The following is a 19406-nucleotide window of genomic DNA, read 5'->3' as shown; positions in this document are numbered from 1 at the left end:
AAATTCAAATATCGTTATCGTATCGAGGTCGGCTGCGATAAGATACGATGCGATTCTATCGTACGATCCGTCCGATGCTGCCGCAGTCTAGTGACGGATGATGCCGGTGATAGCGCGGCCGACCGTACCCCATTATAATAATTTATGAACTTCGAACCCCTGTAACTACCTCCTAACATTGTGGGATGGACGTCAAACTTAGGGAAACGAAAAACTAATGGCTAACCTTAAACCTACGAATTTCTGGACATGGTCTCTTCGGCGGATGCGATTTTAATGCAATCGCAGTTACATTGCGATGCAATCAAATGGGAAACCCTAACCTATACTAACGGCTGCTGACTAAAATGCAATGCATTACAGTTCAATTACCCCCACGGGATAGGTCCACGATCGGTAGCGGCGAGTAGGACCTGACAAGCTCAACTTGTAACGTTAAATGGCAATTCACACTCAATCAGACTCTGGGAACCCTTGCCACCGCTCCAAATCTTATTGATCGTAAGGCCTGCCCTCGTTTCAATGAGGTTATACCAAGCTGTACGGGTGCGTTCCTGAGCAGACATAAGTGTCAGCATGACCATGTCGAGTGCCGTGGCTTCCCAGTAGGCAGCTGTCTCCGGTATCACATGCTCATGAATCAATAGCCTGCTGTATCCGCGTTTCATGGCAGCCTTAACTTGCGCAAGAATGCTTTCACATACTTCGTCTGGCCAGTCATGCAAACAATTGTGTAAATAATAGGCTCGGGCGCCTGGTAGTGTAAGTATGTATTTTCGCCTCCAGAAGAACTGTTTGTGGTGCCATATCGGCCTTACCTTTGACGGGCTGTTTTGTATGGAAGTCGTACTCCATACGGAGAATAGACGGTTCTAGATCCTGGATTTGACCTATGACCACGGGTAGATCTTGAAGGATCAGCTTCCCTGGGACCTCGGGGTGAAATTTGTGAAACAGCTTTAGGTCATGACCCACGTTTCCGCCAATATCGACTAGAAATGGAGCCTCTGGATCCGTATCAGCGCCGTCGATCAGCCTCTCTTTCACTGAGTAGAAGCTAGGAGCCATCCAAGGCAAAGAGCCAAGGGCGTAGCCGCTCATGTGGTCACTAAAGTGTGAACCATAACCCAGAGATTGTTGCCACGTAAAGGTATCCATCGCCGTTCCATAGGCGTACATCATTGCCGTGTCTTTCGCGTCGGTGGGATTCACCCAACCTCGCTTTCGGGAGAACTCGTGGAATCTCATAGGACCGGCACTTGTGCAGGAGAGTCTGGGGATGTGAGCAGCTAACCAAGAAAAAACTCGGGCTGAGAGACTGTGCTTACACAGCGAGGTAGCTATTGCCAATCGCTGGAATGCTCATCGCCTTCATAAAATTCGTCAACCTGTATTCGTCCACACCAATCTCGATGAGATACCCAACGGCGCTGAGATGTCGCATTAGTCGACCTCATAGGGCGTTAGCTAGCCTGACCAAATGGGCCAACGTGGAACATACTCAGAAGTACATGATCGATCCCAAGCTTCTCTGCCAACTCGCCCACTTTTTGTGGCTTGTCACCATTTTGCGCCATGAGCTCCCACAAACCCGAGTCCACACCAAAGTTCAGGCCAGCCATTGCACCGGTCTATCTGCCAGTTAATCTCGTTGGGTTTACAAGGCACTAACGGCGGAGTACTTGCATGTGCCCAACAGTGATAGAGCATGGTCTCCCGGGGAGTTTCCAGAGCTTGAACCAAGGTGCGACATTTGGCAAGCAAGTCTTCTCGTCCTGCATTGCTGATAGTAAAGGCATCGAAAGCTTGTGTTATCTCCTTTAGCAGCGTGGGAATCGCTTCGATGTCATTCGGCTCGGTAGCGATGGAGACATCGACATGGGACTGGCCTTGCTCTGTTCGTTGGGCTGGCATATTGCTCACAACCAAGCATGGAGACCTGGGCGAACTGGGAAGCAATGTGATATACAGACCTTGTGTTGATGATTCGACTATTCTGGACAGGCCATGACACATGCAACAGGGATTTTAGCTCTGTTCCCTGCCCCGTCAAGAGTAGACATTAGGTCATGTGGTTACACAAAGGAGGAGGTTAGTTGCTGCAGCTTCTACCTTTGGCTCGAAGTCAAAATTGGATTGGCCATGCATCGTTACCGATTAGGAATAGTGTTGAACGCTATCGGGCGATGAACATCTGAGCTGTACGATCGCCATGCAGTATGTAGCTGCGACCTGAATATCACCATAAGTTGAGGAAGGTTTGTGGGTCGACGAGATGCCATAAAGTTTGATGTGCTCATTTGGTCGGCTAGTGGACCACGTCACAGCCACTGTAAAAGTCGGTGAAGGCCACTGCATCCAAATTGCCTGGCCGGGTCTTTTGGTCATGCGAAGCCGAGTCAGAATTGCCACAAGAATTAGGTACATACCGTGAACGATAGTCGGCCTTGGCATACCTACCTAGCTCCACTTCTGCCTTCCAGGGTTGCTTAGCTTCCATGGTTTCTCCACCTCTCAAATCTAGCGTTGCCATTTCTCCACCCCATACAATTCATGCCAGATTTCAGCGTTCTTCGCGCCAGATTTGCAACATCAAACATGAGTATGCTCGCACAATCAGGCTTACTGTTTCCTCATTGACATCCCTCGCAATTCAAACCATCAGTGCTATCTAGTGAGTCGTAACATAGCTCTCCAAGCGCCAGGATACGAGAACTTGGAAGGTTCTAGGCTAATGAAGTCTGCGCTGCAGGAAAATTGGTTTTATGCCTGCTAACAAGGTTGAGGCCATTTAGGGATAGCCTCGAGCAGCCGATGATATTGATTGAAAGTAAACAAATAGAGTTCCGACCATTTTTAAGGCCTCGTGAATGAGGTGCTTTGTGATTTTGGTGCAGTTACGCTTTGACGACCCTAGCACGGTTACTATTCCCGCGCAGATCTAAGAGCCATGGAAAATATAGACTGCAGAAAAGTAACTACGACAGGACAGCCAAGTAGCGGGGGCTGCAATTACAGATAGACGAGAAAGCAATCACATCCCCATCTCACTGGTAAGGATTAAGCATTCCCATGCTGACTCATGTTACTCGTGCAGACAGTTGAAGGTAGTGTAGATACGACCATCTCAATAATACTTAACCCGCGATAGTTTCTTCTTCCTCAACCGTCCGCACCCAGGAACTCACCGATAGAATGATCTTGCACAGGTATTTTCACCTAGCATCAACCCAACAACGGCATGTCCTGAGAAATCCAGCCAAGGACAAATTGCACAACTTGCCTTGGGGCAGTCGTCTTTTCATGCGTTCGATTTCATCTCCTGGCTGGAGGCAGTTGGACATCGCTGTTGTCGGCGGCGGGATAGGGGGAATGTCCGCGGCGACCGCTCTGCGCCGTGCCGGCCACAAGGTGTCTATTTACGAACGTGCCGATTTTATCGGTCTTGCCGGTGCTTCTATTTCGTGTGCCGCAAACGGTACACGCTGGTTGCACGAATGGGGTGTAGACCTCGCTAAAGGCGATGGGGTCATTTTACAAAAGCTCATCAGCCGCGATTGGACGACGGGCAAGATCCTGACTGAGTACGAGCTGGATGACTATGAAGAACGATGGGGATATGTGTACTACATGTTTCAGCGGCAGTGTATGCACACAATGTTGAAGATTTCAGCATTGGGGGAGGGAGAGGGGGTGCCGGCCAAACTCTTCTTGAATCACAAGGTAATATGTCAAGTCACTATGAGCATCTACTTGCCCCAGTCCCTTCCGCAGCGTATCTAATAATCCATATCAGTGCAAGAACATCGATCTCAACACCGGTTTAATTGAGTTTGAGAATGGATCGTCAGTCAACCATGATCTCATTGTCGGCGCGGATGGCATTGGATCTGCCGTTCGTGGTGTTCTCGGTATCTGGCCTGAGAGGCGACCTGCCGAGTCTAGCTGCCTACATGCAAACGTTGTTACTGAAGAGGCGATCGCCGCTGGTCTTCCTGACTTCTCTCAAGATAACGCCCTGCAGTTCTGGGGTGGTCATGGGGAGATCTGGGACAAGATCGTTCTCTCTCCATGCCGAGGGGGCAAGCTGCTGTCATATTATTGCTTTTTCCCGAGGGAGAAAGGAGACTACATGGATCATTGCTGGGGGGAACCTGACCGACCAGTGGAAGAATTGCTTGCGCCGTATCCTCAACTCGATGCGCAAGTCCGCGGGCATTTGGCCCTTGGAAAGGAAATCCAGCCATGGCGTTTATGGATGCAGTGAGTTGAGCCCAACACATAAATTGGCAATGAATTAATAAACTCTATTCTCCACAGCGACCCGTATCCATATATTGCAAGAAACATGGTCTGTCTGCTAGGTGATGCAGCTCACCCAGTACGTCACACTGTTACATCACTCGGGGTCAAACATTGAAACTAACAAACATTCAGATGATGCCTCACCAAAGCCAAGCCGCCTGTATGGCAATCGAAGATGCAGCCGCCTTAGGCATTCTTTTTAGCAAGAAAATATTCACGGGAGATATATTCGAGTCTCTATCTACTTATGAGTCGGTTCGTCTGCCCAGAGCAACCAAAGTTCAGGCAGCGGCGGCACGAGCCTCGCAGAATATCAATGAGAGAATTGGTGAGTTACAAGTACTTCATGTTCTCCTGATGTATTCCCACTAACGTCTTCGCAGGCTTCTCTAGCAATATTGACAATCCAGTTTACGTAGTGAAGAGCGAGCAGGGGAAATTGACAATCGAAGAGATGAATGCGTGAGTCTCCAATCCAGTCAAACTGGTCTAGTCTGATTAGTGGCAGCTACGATATGCACATGCACATTGATGAGGTGGTCTGCAGACGTACCGGGGAAGCGTATCCTCACAAGTATACCCGGGGTCTGCCAATAGGGCTACGGCTATCAAACGGATATACTGTTGGAGCTGAAGATTGGTCTTATGACTAGAGTATCCTCGATGCGAGCTAAGCTCAGCATGTTACTACACAACGTTGAACTGTTCACCGTATTAAATATAGATTCGTATCCCGCACTACGTTTCCATGTAGAAAGGTGTATGTCCGAACGTAGCGGGGATGTAAATACGAGGGGACATGCAGTATAATACGAATGCATGCGACTACGTAGGGACCTGAAGTAAGCAGCATGAGAGGAGGCAATCATGGAGCTATGCAGCCTCGGTGAAAAGGCCTGTAGTTCTATCGGAGACGGTCTAGGCGACTGAGATCTCAGGGTAAAGCCTGTGGCTTGCAGAACCCCTCTGCTTCGTTGTGTCTGATGTGCTATCACCACCTTCCAGTTCAGTCATGATCCACTTCCCATAGAGAGCAGATTGCACCTGCCCAGGTGGTCATACCTCTCCTCTGTCCCTCCACACTCTCTCCCTGACTGTGTCTCCCTGGACATGTCTTCCTACGTCTATCATGACTCTGGGTGGGTTCGACACGGCTATCTTTCCGCGATGTTTGGGCTTGTTATACTCCTCACTTTCAAGCAACGCGTGCTGTGCATATATTGGAAACCAAATGAGATGTCTGAAAAGATATAGGTCACTTCTGCACGAATCTAAGTAAAGTTTCGGTGGATTCATACGTTTTCTCGCTCAAGCCTACATCAAATGCAGTTGGCATCACAATTGGGCTTTTTCGGGTATCCACTGTCGCTTTGCCTCCATCCCAATTTCGATTCGGCGTAGTCCTCCGATCAGATCCTTCCGAGGTAGAGCAAAAGTGATTCTGAACCAGCCCGGTTCTCCGCTGTTGAACCTGGAGCCGGCACCAACGGCCACACCTGCTGCAGCAAGTTTTTCAAATAGCTCTGCGTCTGTCTCCTTTGTTGCTAGCTCGCCCCCAATCCGCGCCCACATGACGCAACCCGCAACCGGTGAATAGAACACAATCTGATGGAATGACAGGAAATCTTCTACCATCTCCGCTGCTTTGCGCAGGCGAGGTTTGTTGTGGTCCAGTACAGTTTCAACCGTCTGCAGATTTGAAAAGAGAGAAGCAACAGCTATCGATGCCATATTACACACCTTGAATCTGTTGAGGACCGCTAGTGCGTGGCGAAGCCCGGGATTTGACTGCGTAATGATATAGCCCTGCGGATGCGTCAGCGTTGGTCTGCACGTGCATACTCATTGAATATTCCGACAAACCATTCGAAGCCCGCTGCTACCCAAATCCTTGCTGATACTGTAAGCTACATGGACACGAGCAGGGTCGACGCCAAGTCGCTTCAGGTCCATCGACAATACGGACGTGAACTTCGTTTCTAGCCCGATCACTGTATCGGGATTGGCATATTGACCGCATCTAGTCGCCCCAAAGGTCGAAAGAGCGTATATCTCGTCCGAGATAAAGTGGATGTTGTGAGCTTCGCAGAATTGAAGCAGCGCCTCTAACCACAGAGTAGGATAAATCTGACCAAGAGGGTTGTGGGGATTGCAAACGATGAGGCCCCTAATGGGACACGTTGCCATTTTCATCGCTTCGCTGTAGTGCTGTATAAGATCTGCTGCACTTGTTGGTCGTCTCGAGTATCTCACGGGAACTATGCGGACGTTGTTTCTCAGCGTTGACGTGACAGCAAACCCATCCCACATGGGTGTTTCCAGTAGTATACCATCCCCAGTATCGCAAATCGAAAATATAAGGGTCTCAATAACCGATGAACATCCTGTGCTTGTCACGATGTGCTCGGGTAAAATGGCAACTTGAGGAGAGAAGAAGCGATTGAAAAATGATGCCGATACATGCAAAAGGCCTGGAGGTCCACCCAGCTCTTGGGAATATGAGAGATCCTGCTGTTTCAGGTCAAATGATATTGCATCTTTGATCAAAGGAAGTAAGTCTGGTCGGATAAGCCAATTCTCCGCCATGTCCATTTCCAGTACGCCCTTTGGAGGATTTGGCTCGGCGGAGGCATGGTCTGAGAGCCAGGATAGACTTCGCTTGATGCGGCCTGAGAGCATCATTGACGGAGAGCAACTGATGGAAAAAGGGCTTACGTGCGGGGATGCAACGCGCATGACCTTCCATTTAACTAACAGATTGGTCTGGTTTATGTCTTCAGTATCAGCAGCAATAAAATCGGTCGTTTGTGGCTCAACTCACCGCTGTTTCGCTGTGAAGCTCCATGCAGGAAGGGAAGTATGCAAGTCAACAATAGAACAGGATACCTGATCAATCGATTCTAATCACCTGCCATGTCCTCACAGAGTTCGCTAGATGTAATTGAATTGCTTTAAGTTTGATCGTGGCTGCGCTCAGAGCATGGATATAGGCTGGTTCCATAACGTGTCTTTTCCATCTCCGCCAGAGATCGAAAGCCCGCTATTACTCGGGGAACGACTGCGCAGGAAACGAATGCGAGAAGTTGAGGAAAGGAAGAACTACTGCGGGGAGGAGTGCTATAGCTCGTATCTCGCCCTAGCTACCGGCAGGTCCCGCTAGACCAACACTAGTGAAACTCTCCTCCGCCAGTCCTCGGCAATGTTTACCGCATGAAATGGTTCAAAATTGTCTCGTATTACAGTCCGGTTACTGACCCTACTTGTGCATATGCATGGGGTGCAGGTGGGAGAAGAGCTCTCCGATTCTCCTTGGCAGCAACAATGTTCTCCCGTTCTGCACCTAGATCATCCTTTTTAAGTCATGGCGAGCGATCATCACTACAGATTGGTCAGTCGTGCTGACCTTGACTCAGTCTAAATCTTGTGTAAAACGTGCACTGAGAGATGCAGATGCGAACTCTGGCATCCACACATCTCGTGTGCAGAACTGTAGAGGGAAATAACCTGCATCATGTTGGGGTCTTGCCTTTTACACAATTGTGAGTTGCTGAGTGAGCTGATAACGAGGCGAAAACCTATGGATGCAGGAATGATATAGTCTTATCCTGCCCTACCTATACCTTATTTAATGGCAAGTCCCGACTTACAAAGAGGGGTGGAAGAGCAGTGATATTCCACATTTCACCATCTAGATTTACCACTATTACCACTGAAGATGCTTTTGGAGTCTCTGGACAGGCAACAGCCACTGGCTGTGCTGATTTTGGGAGTCACCACACTTCTCGTTTACCACCTCTACCGCACGTACTCGCGACTGCAGCACATTCCCGGCCCCCTCATCGCAAAATTCACTAACTTCCATCGCTTTCTCCTCGCGCGTCGTGGCCGCCTCCACCTATACCAAGACCGCGCTCACCAAAGATATGGCCCCGCCGTTCGTTTCGGGCCCAACCTAGTATGCATTTGTGACCCGGAGGCCATTCAAACAATTTTCAACCTGCGGGGTGGATTTCCCAAGGTCTGCCAGCCCCATCTCTATGGAATAGTCTCTCTCCATGTTGATGGATGCTAACATCGTCCCACCGATGCAGAGCAATATGTACCGCGCCTTCCGACCCTGGACCACTGATGGCCTGCTCCTCTCCGTCTTCACCGCAGAAGACGACGCGACAAATCGAGATATGAAGCAACACATCTCTGTGTATTATTCGCTCTCGTACGCTGTATCCTCTTTTGAGCCAAGAATGGATAGTGCTTCGCGAATGTTCTTTGACGAGCTTGATCGCCGGTTTGTGCCCACGGGAGCACAGTTCGACGTGACACAGTGGATGAAATTTCTATCCTACGATACCATGGGCTTGATGACATTCTCCCGGCCATATGGCTATGTTCAGCATGGGAGAGACTTACACGGCATCATGGACGACGTGAAGAGGGCAAACCTGAGTATCGGACCCGTAAGTTATACATGACGGAGGACTTTTACATGGAGCAAGGCTCAATTATTTGCAGATGACGCAGATACCATGGCTCGATTGGCTCTTGCATAAGAACTGGGTAGCAAATCTCTTCAAACGCGAATCCATTGCCCCTCTGCTGGACTACGTCTTGGCGCGTATTTCAGAGCGTCGGGAAGAACGTCGGAAAAATCCCAAATCGCCCTCCAATGCAAATATCGACGGACCCATTGTCGACGGTGACTTCCTCGGGTATTATCTCAATGCCCAGGAGAGAAAGGATAACGTGCCACTTCGATTTGTGTCAACCTGGACTTTTGCCAATATTCTTGGAGGGGCCGACTCCACGGCTTCCATGCTCCGATCTGTGGTCTGTTTCCTAGTAGAACACCCTGACGCACTGGAAACGGTACGGGCCGAGCTGCGGGATAAGCAACGCACTGCCACCGGGCTCACTCTACCTTTCCCACAATGGCATGAGCTGCAGAACCTCCCCTTCCTAGACGCCTGTATTAAAGAGTCACTCCGGCTTGATTCTCCATTCTCTATGCCTCTTGAACGAGTCGTTCCAGCGGAGGGAGCCACAATCTGTGGTCACTTTTACCCTGGAGGCACCGTGGTTGGCATGAGTCCATATATTACTAACCGCTATAAGCCGACATGGGGTGATGATGCGGATCAGTGGCGTCCCCGTCGCTGGTTGGAAGGCGAGCCGTCGCATATCAGAAAGCTTGAGGCCAGCCTGCTTAGTGTAAGTCAAGTTTAGCCGACTTCCCTGGTACGTTCAATGTCTGATTGTACCAGTTCGGGGCCGGGACACGAGGTTGTCTGGGCCAGCACGTCGCCCTTTTTGAAATCAAGAAGTTTGTCACAGCGCTCTTCATGAACTACGATGTGAGTACTTGAGCATAAAGTCAATGATCTATACTTACCGCTTAGATCGATCTTGTCGAGCCTCGAGCGGAGTCCAATCCGTACTACTGGGTCGTATACCCAGAGAGCGTGCAGGCGACGGTTAGAAAACGCGAGTTCAAACAGTAGGTAGGACATATCCCAGAGAAGAACTACAGACACTGGACTCCTTGGTGCTTTATTGGTCCTGAATTGAATAGACATTACGCCATGGAACTGATGCACTGTGAACTCAAGGCTGTAGAAGAATTCGAACATTGAATATCATTGTTGGTTTTCTGTGAGCTTGCAAGGTTCAAATATTGGGATCATGAATCATCGTCAACATAACGTAGCTCATATCCACATATTGTAAGATTTTCTAGAGACAGGCCTCCGAAGGCAGCGCCCTCGCGAAGGTAACAATGAGGCCATCAGCCACTAGCTACATTATGGCTAAATCTGGATCCATAATTCTCCCTCAGCGAGCCCCCGAAGCGATTAAAAATAATCGGCATGCCTAGCAATGCTAGTGTTATAAACCCAAGCAATGAATTTCCCCAGCCATAGCCAAGTGTCTGGTACATGGTGGGTCCCGCAAGTGGCAATAGCGCGCCAAAAAGGGACCGAGAGACGGTTATCGCTGCTATGCCCGACGCCGCATACCGCGGATACGAGTCAATGATATATGTCTGCAATGTCGCAAAAAGCCCAACCAGGCCAAAGGCAAAGGGGAAGAGACCGACAATGGGCACGATCCAGTGCGTTTTTGTCTGTATTGACCAGCCATACCAGAAGAATGACACTGGAACGGAGCAGGCGAAGAAAATGCAAAGTGGTAGCCGCATTTCCGGCTCAACCACACCTTTGTTGTGGGCTTTGAGTCGAACGATGGCTCTATCACTCAGTAAGCCGAAAACGAGTTGTCCAGCCAGGAACCCAACCCCAAGGCCAAGGTAGGCCAGTCCACTAATCTGGATGCTCCAGTTATAGGTATCTTTGAAGGCGGTTGTGATAGTTGTTAAAAGAAGATAGAGGCAACCATAGACTGTCGCGATATAGAGCGCAATGATCGACACTATGGGAGACAGAACCAAAAGCTGAAATGGAGTCGTTAGACCCATGCAAAAATTCGATCCCTTTGGATTTTCGACTCCCAGTGTCGCGCTTTTTCTCGTAGTAGCTGCGAAGGTCTGAACGTCCCAAGTCCTTTCGCAGGAGCACCGTCTTATGACGTATGATAATAACCGGATTCGTCTCGCGGTTAAATATCAAAACGAAGAGAATAAATGAGCCACCTGCGATTACAAGAACCCAGAAAACCTATTTCGCGTTGGTGAGTTAAAATTCGTATGTAGATTGAGCTGAAGTGTTCTTACTAACCCATCTCCATCCAGCTCTCTGTGCAATAAATCCGCCACAAATAGGCCCAAGGACGGGCCCAAACAGAGGCCCAGCGCTGAATATAGACATTGCCATACCACGTTGTTCTGGCTCAAATAAGTCTGATACAACGCCGCCCCCGATAGTTAAGCATGCCGAGCCTCCTATTCCAGTAAGAACCCTAAAGACTATCAACGCGGAGAGGTTGGGTGCAAGTGCACATCCAATCTGGAATAGGACGAAGAAGGACGTTGAAATGTTGAGAATTATTCTCCGTCCATACATTTCGCTTAACGGCGACAGAAACAATGGGCCAAACTGCATGTTTTGTCAGGCCACCATATAATAGGTTGAGATCCAAGGTTTTGCTTACACTGTAGCCAAACAAATAGGAAGTCACTGCAAGGGAGCTCAGAATAGACGATGTGTTGTGGAAAGTTCGATCCGCATCTGCAACAGCCGGCGCAAAAACGGAGGAGGCAAACGGACTGAGGTAATAAAAATGGACTCATCAGGTCTCTGCATTCTCTCAATATCAAGAGAATTCAAATTGTACCCACCTGATCAAAGTGATCATGCTGACGAGCGCAAGAAGAAACCATTTCCGAGTGACAGGGTAATTTCTGGTGAAGCGATAACATTAGCAATGAGATCATGGGTCAAAGAAGCATCTTCATCCACTTACTTCGGGTTCATAGGGTCTTGTTGATCTTCCCAGCCCACGATCCCTTGATCCAGGTCTGTGATAGGGTGTTTTTCTCGCTTTGCGACACTGGGCACCTGGGTAATCTGTTAGCACAGAGCTTCCCTTCAGTGGGGGCAAATCTCTCACATTTTCTACCTTTTCCTCATCTCCCTCTGCCATTATGATAAGGCAGGATGGTGACGGCGTGGTCGAAGCCGAATGTATCTAATCAATAGAGAACAACCACAAAAAATGGGAAAATATTTAGACGTGGAAAACCACGAAATGGTGAGATGAATTGGATTAAACTGGTTTTCAATCACCTTTATAGCGACTGCTACGCATTTTATTCCTGGCAGCGGACACACTCAAAAAATCACATAGTTCGGGACTTCGGGGCCGGGAAGTCGCGATGTTGGGGTTAGCGCCATTCTGGAACAGGTAAAGATTTCTAGAAATCCGAGGCTAACCTAGATGTCGGAACTTTCATCGGAACTTTCACACCAATCAGGATCAAGACGGACTTTTCCCTTATCTCCGGCATACTCCAACTACCCAAAATCGACGGCGCCTGGGGGGTATTTATACCTATAGTATGGCCCAGCAGCTCAAAAAAAAAAGACAATCGCTAACATACCGCGTTTTCTTTTCTGTCGATATCCCCCAATCCTGATCTTTGTGCGACGCAATGGCAAGCCAAGCATGCTGTAATATTCCTCCGAAGGGAGAGCCAGCCGTTCTATCTGAAGATCAAATTGATCAAGTGGCAGGAATCAATCTCTGTAAGTACACGTTCTTTCTAGCATAACCGAAACTGTTGACTAATCATTCGAATTTAGACGTTTTTGGTGATCGGAATGCCAAGCGAGGCGTGGTGCTTGTTTATGACATATTTGGACTCTATCAACAGACCAAGCAAGGAGCTGCGCTTCTTGCAAAGGAACTGGACTGTCTGGTTATTATCCCTGACTTTTTCAATGGAGAAGGAGCGAACTTAGAGTGGATAGGAATGGACACTCCCGAAAAAAAGAGCAAAATGATGGGATTCTTTGCAGAGAAGGCAAGTCCTGAAAAGAATCTGGCCACCCTCCTCTCAGTCACGGAGGAAGCCAAGAACCTCTATACCAGCATTGAAAACTGGGCCGTTTTCGGACTATGCTGGGGTGGAAAGGTATAAGTCTTCCCTTAATACTACCGCGAGATGGACGAGTGTATTAACTCAGGCATCTACTACCTAGCTTGCTGCATTGGCTTCCACTGGTCAGACCCCGTTTGTTGCCTCTGGTCAATCCCATCCTGCGTACGTGCCATGGTATTGTTGTGTTTAAATCTACCTATCGCTGACTTGCTCCTAGATTTCTCGACGTAGCAGACGCCAAAGGGATGACCATCCCGCACATTTGCCTGGTTTCTCCCGATGAGCCTGCAGACATTTTAAAACCGTATGAGGAAGCCCTGCCTCCCCACTCCGAATTTGAGCTATATGGTACGATGTTCCACGGATGGATGGGCGCACGAGCAAACCTGGAAAGCGAGGAGAATGTTCGAGAATTCAACAGAGGGTGAGTAGTAGCAAATGATAGGCTATACTCCTTTCTAACAATTTACAGATATAAGCAAGTCGCTACCTTTTTCAATCACTGGTTATGAGATACCCTGTCTTCAATACACGCGTCAATCGAGTTCGATTTCTGTTGATAGGTTCTTCAAGATAGGACTGAGATGATTGAACGAAGTGGATATCTGTCTATCAACCAGATGATACAAAAGGCTTGCATTTAGACTTTTGGAACTTGTGGAGGATTTTGCTCTTTCGACTTTTCTTTTTTGTAGTCAACTTAGATTCACAATGGAAAACAAGGCTGATCAAGAGAATGCTTATAATAATATCCCAAGCATCTACCGAGGTGCTTCTTTTTCCGCGCAGAATAGTTCATTCAATAACTAGTTGTTCAAGATATATACATACTGCACTTACTATTGTAATCCAGAACCAGGAAATCACCATAAACTTCCAAGTTGATGCCACGTCTAGTGTTAATCTATGGAAAGGGAGGTCATTGCTTTGGGTCCTATTCTAAGGATTACAAGAATCATGAAAACAATAACACATTTTGGAAGGATATAGCTAAACCAAAGGCGATTTCTAGGAACCAAATCTTTGATCACTTGCTGGAGACAGTTTGATGCTTTTTGTGGGGTTTATATGGGATCTTTATGGATCGCCCTCCCCTTCCCGACAGCTTCTCGGACTTAGCGGAAACAAGCACTCACCGTCAATCTTCTTCTTTCTCCTCAGCCAAAAGTATCATCACTCCAGTCGACAAGCAAATCTCGGTTATGGCGGCTGAATGGCCTACAAAAAAAGCGTTTTCCGGTGATTCCACTGGCGACCGGATCCGAAAGGGAAGTCAACCTCTTTATCCCCGGTTCTCAGTGATCGGCCCTCAAGCCGCGACCTCTGCAGCCCAGACCACAGGAGGCGATACCGACCGAAAAGAAAGATCATGTGAATCTTGTCGGCAGCGCAAAATAAAATGTGACAGAGGAAATCCATGCGGCCAATGCACATCATCGTTCCACGGTATGGGAGCTCTCTTCATGGCAAAAATGAAGTTCGAAACTGATCTGGTAAGATTGCCTTTACTCGAAGCCTACTAGAAGACAAAAGAAACACATGGCCTCTTCCAGTCGGTTGGCTTTTCTCGAGAACAGATTGAAGGAATTGGAATCATTGAGGCCATTGGCGCCGGCAACATCCTCAGCGGTCTCTACCCCCAAAGTAACAGTGCCCATCACGACGCACAATGGGAGTTTCGGTGAAACCAGCGTCTCTATATCAGATAACAACGCCACTTCTTCAAAGCTTGAAAGGTGTGGAACGGTATACCACAATATCGAGCAAGACGAAATCGAGTTCCAGGGTCATTCTTCAGATCGAACTTTCATTCAAGACCTTAAGGCAAAGGTAGACGACTGGCCTGGTTGTGACATAACACGTCACCAATCCCCTCCAAATATATCTTCGCCAGGATTCTTTGAGCTCAACAGCCAATTGTCCGATGAAGTTTCTTTGCCCAACAAGGAATTGGCAAGAAAATTGGTGGACACAGCTTTGGATGCGCAAATTTTGTCGCATGTCATACATCGACCAAGCTTCGACATTTCCTTTAATTTGATCTACGCCCTCGAGAAATTGGAATATGGCAGAAGAGAGGTGATGTTTCTCCCACTGCTTTATGCAGTAATCGCCTATGGCTGCTTGTTCGTTGAACCGGATCGGGGGAATGAACGTGGTGAGAATATGGCTTCACAAGGGTATTTTGCATCCAAAGTGCGAATAAATATGGAGTTTACCCGCCACTCACATCTATACAGGTCGAAATACTTTTCCATAAGCAGACAACTGCAGAATGTCGCGAATTGTCAAGATCTTATTTCACTTCAAGCTGTATTTTTCTTGAATCTCTTCCTTCTCACAACAAACCGAACTTCGACCTGCTATACATACCTCAGTACCTCCCTATCGATTGCTCTTCGAATGGGCCTCCATCGATCTCTCAAGGCCAACCAGGATTTAATCTCCCAAGAAATTAGCAAGAGAATATTTTGGGCATTATGGCAGCTTGTCAATGATGTCACCTCTTGCTGCGGACTGCCCAGGCTTTTGAATGACGACGAGATAGATCAAGAGCTTCCAAGGGAGGTAAACGACGTCTTCATCGCGAAAGGAGAAATATCGATGCAGCCAAAAGATGAGATCTGCTATATTTCTGGCGCAAATGCATCTTACCGACTTCACATAATTCGGGATAAGGTGACCAGGCACATTTATCCTTTCAGAAGCGTGAACACTGTCCCGTTGGATGATTCGATGGCCTACGGTGCCAATATTGACATTATATGCGAAATCGAAGAAGAACTCATAGAATGGGCGAAGAGCATACCCCGCGGGTATAGACTAGGCACATGGTACAGGGAATCAAAACTATTAAGGTAGAAGAGAAGACCTTCCAAGGGTATCTTTACAGCACCACTCATCACTAACGTTTTCCAGATCCCAATATATGCTCTGTACATCATATGCTCACGTCCATCTCTATCTGTATCGGTCGTCCCTACGCCATGCAATCAAAACACCTGAGCCCAAGTCTAGTCCCGGTCTGGACCTGTCCTCCCATGCTACCAGGTGCATCCAGAGTGCACAAAATATCATCTTGCTATTTGAAGACATGTGCAGACGAGGGCTTCTGAAAGGAGGGAACTGGTCAGCTGTGCGCATGCTGTGCAGTTCCATCACAACGCTCCTGTACATCATGCTTGCTTCTCGAGGCTCATACGAACCGAAGTCTTTGTTCAAGAGATTGGCCACTGGGAGGAAGATCTTGAATCATCTAGCAAAGCAAAGCCTTCCTGCCAGTCGGTGCAGAGTTTTGCTCGCGGTGAGATACAACCCCAACCATATCAGTCTATATCTATGCCTTATCTGCTAACCTTCCAAGAACATGATCTCAACTCTACCGAGAGATTTTCAAAGGATCCGCGATAGGCTACTTAATTTTGATTCCGAGGTACCGGATGTGTTGTTCAATGAAGGAATTGAAAACGATCCTCAGCTTGACAATTCATACACTACCTCTCTAGCAGAGAGTACTTTCGCAGTGAGGCCCAATCCTCACCCACGAAGCTCCAATTGTCTTCCGTTGATCGTCGGCGCGATGAAGCGATTGGATGGGAGTGCTCATGTACCAGGCCTCTCAAGTGACGAGCAGCAGAATCTCCACCAGGGAAAGACGCCATTCGCTACGGTAAAGCAAACCGCCGACTGGGCTGCAATCCAAGGCAAGACACGAATCGCAGATAGCGACATTCTTGGACGCCAACGTCGCCAGTCAACGAATCCGTGTGTCGACAATCGGGCTCAGATTGGCATGGAAGGCATTCAATCTTCGCACATTCCCAATGAGACTGTCGAGGAACATACTGACAAAGTTTGGGAGACTCAGCCCTCGGGCTTTCAACAGGATAATTCCACTGGGTCTTCGTCCGGGCTTGACATCGGCAACGCCTATCACTCAAGTGTGAACGGGGAACTGCTGGCGGGGGCGTTCCATATTGAAGGAATGGATATAGGAGGTATAGATGACTTCTTTGACTTTGAAAGCTGGTTCTAGACGACTCGCGGGGGAAGAATGCTATGAGAGCGGGATTCAGGCATTATTCTCGCTACATCTATTATACACATTTTTACTTTCCCTGGTTGCACGACACTAAAATGGCAGTACACTGGCGATCATCTACAGAATTTTTTTGTCTTTTTTGCAACCTGCCTATAGAATCCCTGTCACTGCCAAACCAAGTACATACGAGTATAGGGTTTGGAGAACAGCCACCCCTCCTCAGAATTGCAGCAGATTGAATTGAGGACCGGGATATAGAATCAGATTCTTAAAATAGTGACTTCTCGCCAAAGTGATTCCCGCGTTAATATCCGCTCTCAAACATGTCGGTTTAGCTGACCGCAAAGCTCTAACGTTACCCAGTGAGCGAGTTTGATGATTATGTAATACTCAGGGACGTGCTCAGTTGTACTCAGGGAGAAAAAAAGCGGCAAGGACTGAGCACTAAAGCGGACAGGGAAAGCCAAGAAGTGGGCAGAGGAAACCACCTTTGGGAAGGGGGTGGACCCGTGACACGGCTACATAGGTGCATATTCTTACTACCAGGTCACGTTTGATGGGGCAATTCAGAACCTGACGTCATATCAACAATGTAGCTCAACTCCTCTTCATCATTTCAACTTATCATATTTGAGTACGGGTAACAACAGTAATTCCCAGCTACTCCACATTTCCAACGGAGCCACTTTACTTTCAATTCTCTTCATCTTCACATGTATGCGAGGAGAAGAGAAACCTAGTTACTCACACCACCATATCCCACACATGAAAGATCCAACCAGACCTGAGTCAGGTGGTACAGAGCAAAAGAAGTCTTCCAGGCTACCAGGCCGTATCTAAGCGGTGTATCTACAGTACTCCGGGACTCCGGGCTTTGTAGTGGAGTTGTAGCCTGAACAACAACTACTTCAAGTCCAACATACCGCCTTGTCCAGGTGTCACCAAAGCTTGATATCATAGCAGAGCCTGTCCACAGAACCCGAAAAACTATCATGTTACCTTTTGGCCTTCGCCGCGGACGACTGGGTCGCAACCACATACCTCTAGAATCTCCAAACAACGTGACCAACAACTCCGACCCTGAAGAGGCCTCGGACGAAGATCTACCAGAGCCAGAACCTGAGATCTTCTACCCAAGTTTATGGGACGTTCTCAAAGTCCGATATCTACTGCAATGGAAGCTCGCAAACGGCCTCCCGGAGGAGTTAATCGACATGATCGTCGACGCAGCCGAGTACTGGGCCTCGGTGGAGCACAAGATGCAAGGGAAAAGGATTATCCAGAAAGACTGTGACCAAGTACTCTTAAAGACGGTACCGCTCTGCTATGATCGAAATGTATGTCTCCACCTCCCCCAACAAGTCAAATGAACTCATACTAACAAGGCCGCCCACCCAGAGCCTAGAAAAAGACACACCATCAAAACCCCTCCCCCACCGCGGCGCCCACCCCTGCCGCAAGATAATCTTCAAGCTCTCATCACACGACCAAGGCCGTGGCCGACGCCACGAGAACATGTACGAATTCTCATGGACATGGTTCGACACGGAAGTCATCCACGGCGCGCACGAGCGTAAGATGTATATCAATGGCGAAGAGCAAGAAATCCTCGACAACGAGCGTGGGCAGGAGCGGAAACACTATACGGAGGCTGATGCGCTGCTTCTTCCACGCGGCAATAAGCTGCAGGTTAATGGTGCTCATGTTGGGGAGATGCAGCATGTTGAGATTGTTTGGGATTATCGGGATGGGATTCAGCCTGAGTCGGCAGAGGCTGATGAGATTGAGATGAATCTGGGACGGGGGAGGCTTACGCTTCAGGGACGTGGGGTGCGTGAGTTGGAGGTTGGGGATTCTATTGCTCTTTGGGCTAGAGCGAGGTTTCCGGGTTGGTCTAATCATGTTGAAAGGGCTTGTGTGAGGGTTTTTTGGGCTGTTTGAGCTGTAGAGATGATGCACATGATGCTTATACAGACGATTGAATATCCAACAAAGAAGATATTAACTGATAGTCATAGTCAAGTTGAGGTTATAGTTAGGTCAACATGAAGTTGCTATATTGTGGCCTTGTTCTTGAGGCCAATATTGAGCACGCAATTTCGCCAAGGCCACCCGATCACCAAACAGTCGCAGTATAAGATCAAATAGCGCCCTCGAGATGCTTTCTTTCTTGTTTCCTCTTATTCTCCTCTAGATGTCATGTCAGTCGCCATGCCACTTATACTAACCCTCACGCACATCCCATGATGTATTATTCATCACCGCTTCTTCGAGTCGCACCTGGGACGGCACATGGAACGACGCATCCGACAGCCCGACAAGAGCAGTGGGGCCTAGAGTTCCCTCGACTATGGCTCTCGGCCGGTTAAGCACAGTGGCCGATAATAAGCTTGCGACTACAATGACGGAGTAACTAACAGTACACTTGGGCAGACCGTCCCGAGCTGCGCAATGCTATGGGGTCATTGTTTATTGGGGACCTTGGACTGGACAACGAGAATGGTC

The 19406-nt window shown here is 48.3% G+C and overlaps 8 protein-coding genes across 8 annotated transcripts; 5 read left to right on the top strand and 3 right to left on the bottom strand.

The window, feature by feature from the left end:
• Positions 1-422: 422 nt before the first annotated feature.
• On the bottom strand, positions 423-1914 carry PENARI_c030G01166 (uncharacterized protein; the record flags this gene model as incomplete). Its single annotated transcript, XM_022636355.1, has 5 exons — positions 423-754; positions 819-1273; positions 1329-1452; positions 1502-1631; positions 1741-1914. The coding sequence occupies 5 exons, from the start codon at positions 1912-1914 to the stop codon at positions 423-425; spliced, it is 1215 nt and encodes a 404-aa protein (XP_022483733.1).
• Positions 1915-3303: 1389 nt separating this feature from the next.
• Positions 3304-4958, top strand: PENARI_c030G04294 (FAD-dependent oxidoreductase; the record flags this gene model as incomplete). Its single annotated transcript, XM_022636384.1, has 6 exons — positions 3304-3723; positions 3797-4263; positions 4321-4381; positions 4438-4633; positions 4689-4767; positions 4814-4958. The coding sequence occupies 6 exons, from the start codon at positions 3304-3306 to the stop codon at positions 4956-4958; spliced, it is 1368 nt and encodes a 455-aa protein (XP_022483788.1).
• A 682-nt stretch (positions 4959-5640) lies between these two features.
• On the bottom strand, positions 5641-6984 carry gliI (aminotransferase gliI; the record flags this gene model as incomplete). Its single annotated transcript, XM_022636408.1, has 3 exons — positions 5641-5994; positions 6046-6111; positions 6169-6984. The coding sequence occupies 3 exons, from the start codon at positions 6982-6984 to the stop codon at positions 5641-5643; spliced, it is 1236 nt and encodes a 411-aa protein (XP_022483793.1).
• A 1036-nt stretch (positions 6985-8020) lies between these two features.
• On the top strand, positions 8021-9918 carry PENARI_c030G11328 (cytochrome P450; the record flags this gene model as incomplete). Its single annotated transcript, XM_022636430.1, has 6 exons — positions 8021-8323; positions 8397-8762; positions 8818-9513; positions 9567-9656; positions 9702-9799; positions 9912-9918. The coding sequence occupies 6 exons, from the start codon at positions 8021-8023 to the stop codon at positions 9916-9918; spliced, it is 1560 nt and encodes a 519-aa protein (XP_022483756.1).
• Positions 9919-10087: 169 nt separating this feature from the next.
• On the bottom strand, positions 10088-11901 carry PENARI_c030G05585 (uncharacterized protein; the record flags this gene model as incomplete). The annotated part of the gene is made up of 5 exons (XM_022636392.1): positions 10088-10753; positions 11410-11524; positions 11597-11659; positions 11722-11816; positions 11869-11901. 5 exons carry the CDS (start codon positions 11899-11901, stop codon positions 10088-10090), a joined length of 972 nt encoding a protein of 323 aa, XP_022483769.1.
• A 508-nt stretch (positions 11902-12409) lies between these two features.
• PENARI_c030G05758 (dienelactone hydrolase family protein) lies at positions 12410-13337 on the top strand (the record flags this gene model as incomplete). Its single annotated transcript, XM_022636394.1, has 5 exons — positions 12410-12503; positions 12561-12892; positions 12960-13021; positions 13077-13263; positions 13332-13337. 5 exons carry the CDS (start codon positions 12410-12412, stop codon positions 13335-13337), a joined length of 681 nt encoding a protein of 226 aa, XP_022483706.1.
• Positions 13338-16439: 3102 nt separating this feature from the next.
• Positions 16440-16895, top strand: PENARI_c030G01128 (uncharacterized protein; the record flags this gene model as incomplete). The annotated part of the gene is made up of 1 exon (XM_022636354.1): positions 16440-16895. One exon carries the CDS (start codon positions 16440-16442, stop codon positions 16893-16895), a length of 456 nt encoding a protein of 151 aa, XP_022483724.1.
• Positions 16896-17893: 998 nt separating this feature from the next.
• PENARI_c030G06388 (uncharacterized protein) lies at positions 17894-18919 on the top strand (the record flags this gene model as incomplete). Its single annotated transcript, XM_022636396.1, has 3 exons — positions 17894-18238; positions 18300-18731; positions 18914-18919. The coding sequence occupies 3 exons, from the start codon at positions 17894-17896 to the stop codon at positions 18917-18919; spliced, it is 783 nt and encodes a 260-aa protein (XP_022483792.1).
• Positions 18920-19406: the final 487 nt, after the last annotated feature.

Source organism: Penicillium arizonense, assembly GCF_001773325.1.
Source record: "Penicillium arizonense strain CBS 141311 chromosome Unknown PENARI_contig030, whole genome shotgun sequence".
NCBI classification, from domain to species: Eukaryota; Fungi; Ascomycota; class Eurotiomycetes; order Eurotiales; family Aspergillaceae; genus Penicillium; species Penicillium arizonense.
Note: the sequence above shows the minus strand (reverse complement) of the source record. Positions and strands in the feature narration are given on the sequence as shown.